This window comes from Anser cygnoides, chromosome 36, assembly GCF_040182565.1.
Source record: "Anser cygnoides isolate HZ-2024a breed goose chromosome 36, Taihu_goose_T2T_genome, whole genome shotgun sequence".
NCBI classification, from domain to species: domain Eukaryota; kingdom Metazoa; phylum Chordata; class Aves; order Anseriformes; family Anatidae; genus Anser; species Anser cygnoides.
The window spans coordinates 1,188,025-1,197,271 of NC_089908.1; the positions used below are offsets into that span (position 1 = coordinate 1,188,025).

A 9,247-nucleotide genomic window follows, 5' to 3' on the forward strand; every position below is an offset into this window, starting at 1 on the left:
TAATATTTAGACCAAAAAGAAAACAAATTATTAGAAAAATAAAAAATAGAACCCACAAGGTTTCTTTTTCAGATCGTCCTTGCTCTTCTCTGTGTTCTAAGAAACTGGATCATGGCTATGGTGGCAGATTTAGCAAACAGAAACAAATCTAAGCTCCTGATCCATCAGTGTAATATCTACTATCTCTTACAAAAAGAATAGTCCAGATCAAATTTTCTTCAATTAAGTTGTTTCTGCCACCATGTAGATCTAATTTTTATTCCAACCTTGTTGGATTTTGTATTTTGATTGTTATGAACTTACAGGTAACTGGAGTCTCGCAGCTCTGCTTTGCTTTTCTCTAGAATGTGATTTATTTATTTTTTTGTAGACTTTTGCTTAGGGAAACTGAATTATTTCTTCAGGTCATAGAGAGCTCTAGCCTACTCAGGTCTGCCCAGTGTCTTAGAGACCCTGTTTGTCTGATTAAGCAGAATAGATTTATTGTAGGCTACTCTCTCATTTCTCCACCTGCAGGGTGAAAAAAGTGTGTGCTCCAGCAGTGCCATTGCACATGCCCTTACCCACTTGGTTACCCTTTGGCTGTCAGTGCTTATGTCCACCTTGACTGTGCTGTCAGTCCTTTTCCTGGGAGCACATGGCCATCACAGCGTAGAAGTCTCTATAGCTGGCTGTCCTTTCTCATTTCCACTTTCCAGGAGAGATTGATTGTGAAAATCAATTAATAGTTTGTAGATTAAACTACCAACAAGGCTTCCCAGTGTTGGAGCTATGACTGGGATCCACCACCAGTAATTTCCAGCCCTAAAACAAAACACAGAAGAGGCATCTGGTTAGCCAGACTGGAACTGCTTTCTGGTGAGCCAAACCACTCTGGCTCTCCAGACACTGCAATAACCAGCTCAATCTCTAGCTAACTAAGGTTAGACTTCTTTAGTTCCTGGTGGCTAAACTGAAGTATTCAAATGTCAAGCTGAATCCTGCACTGGAGAATTGATATACCTCAAATTGTGTGTACCTGGAGCACGGGGCTTCTCTACGCATAACCCTTGCTCTCTGAAAAGGAGAACCCATTTGACAGCGATAGTGTCACTCGGTCCAAAGAAAATTCCTTAACAAGACCCAAACCCATTGCGAACCAGGCTTGCATTCCAATTGTGCACAGGCTCCATGGCTATTTTATCTTGGGCTTAACTCCTCTCCTTGTGAGCTGGGCAATGTAAAAGCAAAACAGGTCACTCACGTGAAGACATCCACTCCCCAGCCAGCAATTGCTGTGAAGATCCTTGGGGGCAGGTCCCGGGAGGGGTTTATGGCATAGCCTGTGTTCATTCCCATCCCTAGACCAATGCCTAGGACCAGGATACCCGTGAGCAGGGCCTGTGTGCCTTTCAGGGCTCCATTATTTTTCTCATCGTGGATGACCAGAATGCTCAATGCATCACTGTTGCCATAAACTGCAGGAGCAGGAAAGGGGAAACAGGTCAAGAGAAAGAACAGCAAAGGCAGGAGGATCCCACTCAGCAGAGAGAAAGAGACTTCCCAGACTGAAAGAGCAGGTAGGATTCATGGCCTGATCAAGTCAGGGAGGACCCCAATGTAATTCCCACCTCATAGGTGATGCTGAAGAAAAGAATAACTTATTTCCCAGAAAAAATGTCTCCACCTCATCAACAAAAATACTCAAGGACTGATACAAACTTCTCAGAACCATCATCTCCCTCCACCTTTCAAGTTAGGGGTAAAGGTTATTTTAAGTACCTTTTGTCCAACAGAGACAGAGCCATAACAAACTGATTACAGGACATATCTGATCCTCCCTAGCAGGAGAGGTATTGTAGAGCCTGCTGCATCTGCCCTTTTTGGACTCAAGGTAGAGACCAGATTCTCATCTGGGAAACAGAATCTCCCATCTGTGACAATACAGAGCAGACATTCATAGATCTGCAGTGCCCAAGATATCAGTAGTTTTTGTTTGTATAGACATGATGACTCCTGTCTCTTTCTGCTTCAGAAGATGCACCTGGAGAGCCTTGGACTTCAGAGATGCCAGCAAGAGCAGAAACCCTATAGCTCCTATGACCTTGTCACTGTCATTTGCTTTCTTGTGCAGCAAGGACACTGCACGCTCCACAGGATGCTGAGCAACCAGGAGCCCATCTGGTGGTTCTCCAGCTCTCACCATCCTCTTCATAGCATCCAGGCACAGCTTCACCAGCTCAGAAACAAAAGCACAAGCTTCCTCAGATTTGAACTGAAAGTGACTCTTCCTTCTGTAGCACTGGGACACGCTCAGGGATGCTCCACATTCCCTGAGGCATCCCCATCTCATTTCTGGGCACCTGGACATTGTGTTATATGCTGGGAATCAACTGTATTCAGTCTAAACTTCACTGTTCAAACCCCCAGAGGTTCAATCCAGACAGGCTGTATTCATGTGACAGCAGACCTGGACCATCTGTGTTGGTGAGGAGCAGCCAGCAGAGCTGCCTGAGAGTGTGGAGCAGGTGTATGATTCAAAAAGGTTAAGAACAGTTCAGGGAACTGAGCAGAGCCCAAAGAAGGTGGTTTCTGCCATAGCTCAGCTTCAAATTTTGCCATTGCTTGGACAGTGTGCAAGGAAAGGTGCTTACAGGAGCAGATCTGGCCCCACAGCAGCAGGCCCTGCAGAGGGGTTTGCAAGGTGGCTGAGCCCTTTGGTCTCCTATACCATCTCAAGGGACCATGCAGATGAGGGCTGACACCAGGATCTTTCCTTCAGTTAATGCCCTCTTCAGCAAAGGGCTCCGGGCTACCCTCCTGACTGAGTTCTCCCATGGCCTAAGCAATTTACCCCCCTCAGACCTCATGGTTTCTGTGCTCCTGCTCTACCACCTTTGATACTACCTGACAAGCTTCTGCCTGGATGGTGGGCTCCTCAGAGTAGAGGTTCTGACTGTGTCAGCATGCATAGATCTGTGAGTCCTTTGTACCAGCCCTGTACCAGAGCCTGCTACCACCCACCTTCTCCTAGCACACCTCAACTGTCCCCAGTGACCTCTGCGAAGAAGCCTCCCAGCAAGGACATACAGGGATGAGGGTAAGTGGAGAAGATCGACGCTGTGGCAGTTGGTCCTGTCACCATGAAGTTCCCCTTGGTGTAGTCATACAGAGTATCTGGGAGAAATGGGAATTAAGGGAGTTAGCACAGTGGGCAGCACGGAGTTCATCACACGTGGCATGTTCACCCACTGCAGCCAGCAGAGACACAAAGGGGAAGAGAGGCAGTGACAAATACGATGAAGTCAACACACCCCTTGCAGGGCATGATCTCACTGATATCTGTCACCCTCAGACTTTGGTCTGCAGCTGGATCCTTATGCATGCCAGCTCCTTGTCCCTGCTCAGGGACCCTGGGGCAGGCTGGATGCTCTGGATGCACTGGGAGGCCTCTGTCCCTCTGTGACCCTCGGGGACTGAGACATGCTGGTGGTGGGTCGTCTGCTAACAACTCATAACCATGAGTAACTGTTGTCTTATTTGCTACAGACCAGCAGAGTCCCACAGAGCTCTGGCTGTGCCTAATACTTGGTGGTCCGTCCAACTCAAGCCCTTGCAAGCCCTTGGAAACAAAAGGCAGACAAAATGCTTTTTTTCTGAACTTTTTTTTTATTAAAAAAATAAAAAATAAAAAAATGTTGACAAAATTACTGGTGTTGAGACAGGTTTTAGCAGTGGGAATGCCCTGTGCAAAAGGAGCTGTGTTCTCCAGGAAGTGAACATCCTTCCCAGGAATATCTGTGCCCTGCCTGACCTTGAGCTATAAAGGTCTGTCCCACAAGCCAAGAGTTCAACATCGTCACTGAGATATAATGCTGGGGACTGCAAAAGGATACATTTTTGATGACCTGTGAATTGAGACTGAAAAGGTACCAACAGCAACCCCTGTGATAAAGACACAACTATACCGTAGTAGGTACCAAAGATGGTGGCTGCTGCCAGAGAGGAGCCCAGGAACTGGCTGAGCAGATAAGCTGGAAGCTTTCTCCAGGGGAGGTTTCCTAAAATGCAGTGTGTGATGGTGATGGCAGCATTCAGATGAGCTCCTGCAAAAATCACAACAAAGGAGAGTGGCATTGGCCCTGATGCACCAGATTTGGAGCATGCCCCATATCCCAGAGTAGAGACTCAGACCCCAAAGTAGCAAGCACCAAGGCTCTCCCTGGGCAGGGTCTCCCTCCTGCACAGATGCCAAGCTGACCCATTTCCCCATGGCAGTTGAATGGTGCAGGGGAGAGAGCTCCTAGCTTTAGTCCTTTAGGAGTTAGATATCCTCTGCTTAGCTCTCTGTAGACCACAGACTGCCTCCAGAAAGTCGGTCATCTCACCTGTCAGAGACCCCTCTCTTGGCATGGCATGAGTCTCCTCCTGTATGAGCCAGAATCTTTGACTTATCACCCACCTTTTAGATGGCTACAGGTAGATAAGACATATCCTATCCCAAACAATTAAAAGACCTTTTGAAAAGATCTGATAGACAAGGAGGGTCTGCTCCTGGCAGAGCTGAGTGCTCCAGCTGATGGGAGTTGTGGGCCCTTTGCACATCTAGCAGCAAGACATGAGATGCTGGGGTAACAAACTGCAAAATCAACCACATACATGGGGTTTTCAGCAGGGACTTAGCTCTTGGATGTCACTTAATTGAGGAGGGGTTACCAGGATGGTCATTCTTGCCCAGGCCGTTGTTACACCCACTGGTCTGGAGCAGACAGAGTCCTCCCCTTGCAGAGTTCATAATCTTGGACTGAATTCCCTTACACCTTTTAGCATGTGGCTTTCATACACTGCAAGAGCAGTTTTTCCTGTTTTGAGGGGAAGGAGGTTGGTATCACGATAGTACTTCTGGAGAAAAACTAAGTGGATCCAGGTTCGGTTCTGGCCTCAGCTACAGAAGTCTTGTGCCCTCAGTGCAACCAAGTCTGTTCTCCAGGCCTAATCTCCTCACAAGCCCAATGCAAACACTTGCTTTGTCCTGAACTGAAGGTGTACACTTCAGGGGTCAGCAAATGCTCCAATCTTAGTGGCTTTCTCCTTATCCAGACTCAGAAAGGGATAAGATCCAGACATTATCTCATCAAAGTGCAGGACAGAGTGAGGTGAAAGTGCATGTACCACCTGCTGCAATCCCACAACCACAGCTGAACTGGGGGGAGACCTCCCTCCCCCTTTTTTTTCCCCGACCTTCTTTGATCCTTTGTGGGCATGACCAGCCACTTCAGAGATCATAAAAAGCATCTTGTGACCCAAGTGAATCCAAACTGCAACGTCAAGGAGCCCTGACACTGGTTCTACTACCATCCTGTGGCTGGCTGAGCTGAGATCTCCCACCTCCCAGCCCTCAGCAGGTCAACTCCATCTCAAATGTCACCTGGGACCCCCTTTGCTCAGCCCACTTTCCCTGGGTTGTCTCCACCAGCTCTAAATGGACAGGGGGACTAAGAGCTGATTGTTTGCATGGAAAATCTTTCCTTTCAAAGCCAGCTCCAGCCTTGGACACCTTTGTGCTCCAGCAGTTCAAGAGCAAGGACTTGCTATAATTTTTTGCCCACTAGAGACTTTAATCACTTCACTTGGTGCAAATGAATGCAGAAATTGCACAAGGCAAAGGTAATGCTCTGTCACATGGGAGATATCACCCTATGGCCCCGAAACACCACTTCCTGAAACACCACCTCCTGAGTTTGCATGGGGGGGAGGAATGTGCATGGGTGTGGGTGATAAGGAGAAAATTTCCATACTATTCCTTGTTGCAACATCAGCAGTAAACTTTCCTTTGCAATAAATGATTTACTTCCCCATGGGTCATATTGGCAGCATGTTTTCAGATCTCCTTGGGCCACGTTCTGATGGCATAACCCAAGTGCCTAACGTGGGCAATGCTGAAATGTGGCTCCTCTGACTGCAAGGAGAGGGGATGGCTGCATCTGTGCTCTTCTCTGTCCCACTTCCCTCTGCCCATGCCCACCGGTGAGCAGGGAGTCTCAAGAATACCCGCTGTATCTCCTGCCCTGCTTTGGCAGAGCCCTGAGTGCACCAACAGGATCCGATTCCTCTTGTGGCCAACCTGGGACCAAACTTCTCCACAGTCCCCCTCTGCAGCTTCTTCCCCCAGACCACCCTGGGTACTTGGTTGCCTGTGCCCAGTTTGGTGTTGATACTGGGCAGCTCTGTGCAGCGCTGAGCTGTGAACAAGAGCTGTGAGAGCCTCACCTGGGGCATCTACCCATGCACCGTCTCAGCTCAGGACATGCGTTTGGGGTCCGCATACTGTAGGTATGTGATGTCTGCCTTGTCCCCTGCTGCTCCTGACCTTGCTATGTCACCATGACCCCCTGGCTTGACCTCAGACCTGTCACCCCACCGAGGACTTGGCTGTGATCACTCAATCACAAGGCTGACACTAGCTATGGTTCACCAGACCTGCTCTGCTCTTCTCTGGGGACTGTGGGACTGCATTTTTTGGTGGTGAGGCCAAAGCCCCTCCTTGTCATGCCATCACCCACTGCTCTGCAGCCCACTCCTGCTGTCCCCAATGCCTGTGGCCTTTAGGGGACATAAAGATGATGCTCAGGTGTCCTACTCACCAGAGATTCCTCCAGCTGCATGGATCCCCAGGGTGACTCCAATGCCAAATCCCAAATTGATGCTCAGATACTGCCCAAATTCTCCTCTTCCTAATACCACTTGTGCCACAGAAGACAAGCCAAAGACCTAGTGCATGGAAAATAGAGAAAGGAATGTTAAAAGTAGTGTTGTTGCCATGGTGGCCTGAGCTTCCTTGCCACTTTTTCTGCAATACTAACAAACCTCCATAGATGGGAAGACTCCAAGGTGTCCACAGTTAGGAGATCAAGTAAGAATGCCCCCCCCCCCCTGCAAAAATTGACCAGGTGCCTGGGTATTCCTTATTGGTGGGTACTCCATCACACCAAACTAGATGCTCTGCTCTGAGTTGGGTATGAGGACACAAACCCCAGACACTGATGTCCAGGGACACTCGCACACGGTGGCACATTGTGTCCGCAACCAGGGATTTGAGCCTGGGGAGCGTCACCACAGCTGCATGGATGTCTTTCTTTTCCTGGTGTACAATTTACTGACTAAAAATGTAGTTTGGCAACACACAGCTGTTTGCCAAACTCAACTCTAATTTTGGTAACTTGTTTCAGCCAAAAAAAAAAAAAATTCAGATTGATTCAGATCTTTACTGGCTGCTCTGCCTGGATCCAAATTTTATCTCATGTGTCTGCTCTCCCTCTTCCCTTTCAGGCATCACCCAAATCCCCTGGTACCCACAGACACTTTTCTCATCTCTCTCGTATTCACAGACCACACTTTTTGCTGCACACAGCTACAGCCTCCAACATGGGACTTTCTCTCAGCCTGCCTCAGCAAAAGCCCCAAAAAGCAGAACCTGGGATGTCCTCCAGCATCTGCAAAGCCCTTACAAAAACTTTGCCTACGCATTTCTGAGCTTTTTCAAAGCCACATCCAGGAGAAGCCAAATGCACAAAGCTCAGGTTCTGCAGGAGAGCATGCAGTGCAGAGAGGGCAGGGCAGGAGACCTGGCCGGGCCAGAAAATCTATTTTTCAGCACAGATCCAAACCTCTGGTCACCTATTCTATCCTCAGTCCCAAAGTAGCCTTTTTTCCTACCTCCCCATTCCTCATGCCACTTACTCCCACTATCTGGTTCCCTCCTTTATGATCATTGCCTGTTCAGTAAAACAAGAGGCCCTGTCTGTGTGCTACCATCCAAACAGCAGCCAGCCAGGAGTCCTGGAGATGCACCCAGCACATTTCCTGCTACAGCAAGGGCCAGGGGGTTGCCAAAGGGTCTGAGGCTGGATGTTACATTGGAATGGTAGGTGCTGCTTGTCGCCAGCCCTTGCTGGGGGCAGTGTGCTGCGTCCCTCCTCCTAGTCTGTTCCCTCATGGGGCCTAGTGAGGGAAGAGCCAACGTGAGTTGAAGGCTCCAAAATCTCCCTTGGGCTGCCCTGAGCGCAGAGAAATGTCTCCTCCTCATGCTGTGTCCCAGAGACATCCCTGACAGGGCCCCCCCAGACTTGTTCTTTATCACCTGGGGAGTTCCAGCACCAAAACCCAAAGGAGATAGAAGGGAACATGGTTTGCTCAGCTCCTAATGAGAAGTCTCAGGTATCTGTACTCTAATTTCCAATGCGCTCAAAACAACCTGTGCAGCAGGAGTGAACTTTGAGGGGATGGACTACTATCTGTTGTAAACCTTTAACTTCTCCTTAGAAGAATTCTTAATGAATTAATGAGTAAAAGGGATTGAATTACACAGAACTGGAGTGTTTCCAGGGAACACTCCCTGGAAGTGGGAGAAAGGGGGGTGTTTAATCCCCACCAGAACAATCCTTATTAGTTTGTGATTTTTATTGTTTTTTAATTATTTTTATTGTTTTTCTTAATTATTATTTCTTAATTATTATAGGGGTGTGTATATATATATAGAAATGATGTATTTTAATTTTATCTTAGTAATACCAATTCTTAATGGATTGGTGGTAGGATAGAGGGAAAAATCAGCATTTCCAATTAATCCAGAACATCTCTCGAGTCCTGTCTCGAAATAATTGTTGGATTTGCACCCAGATGCCTAGAAAGACTGAAAAGGCCTTGTCCCTGATTGCTATTTCCAGCAGCAACTGTGTCTGGATTCTCTAGATTTCTAAATACGACAGATCATACTCAGTCCCGGGAATGAATAGATTTTGAAGTTGAGCTCCTGTCCTAGTTTCAGTTAGGACAGACTTAATTTTTCTGCTAGTAGCTGGTAGGGTGCTATGTTTTGGATTAGGATGATGTTGTGGTTTAACCTGGTCGGCAGCTAAACACCACACAGCCGTTCGCTCACCCTCCCCCCTCCCTCTCTGGGATGGGGGAGAGAAACGGGAAAGTGAAGCCTGTGAGTTGAGATAAAGACAGTTTATTAAGACAGGAAAATAATATTAATAATAATAATAATGATAATAGTACTACTAATAATAATGTGTACGAAACAAGTGATGCACAATGCAATTGCTCACCACCCGCTGACCGATGCCCAGCCTATCCCCGAGCAGCCGCTCCCCCCCCACCCCGGCCAGCCACCCCTATATATTGTTTAGCATGACGTCACATGGTATGGAATACCCCTTTGGCCAATTTGGGTCAGCTGTCCTGGGTCTGTCCCCTCCCAGCT

The 9,247-nt window shown here is 48.0% G+C and overlaps 1 protein-coding gene across 1 annotated transcript; it reads right to left on the reverse strand.

Annotated features, from left to right (window-relative positions):
• Window positions 1-369: 369 nt before the first annotated feature.
• Window positions 370-6,816, reverse strand: LOC125181785 (aquaporin-7-like). Its single transcript, XM_048056769.2, is given in 6 exon segments — window positions 370-804; window positions 1,244-1,439; window positions 1,442-1,457; window positions 3,038-3,156; window positions 3,948-4,085; window positions 6,624-6,816. Coding segments are annotated over 6 exon segments (807 nt in total). The 5' UTR covers window positions 6,802-6,816; the 3' UTR covers window positions 370-644.
• Between the last annotated feature and the right edge of the window lie 2,431 nt (window positions 6,817-9,247).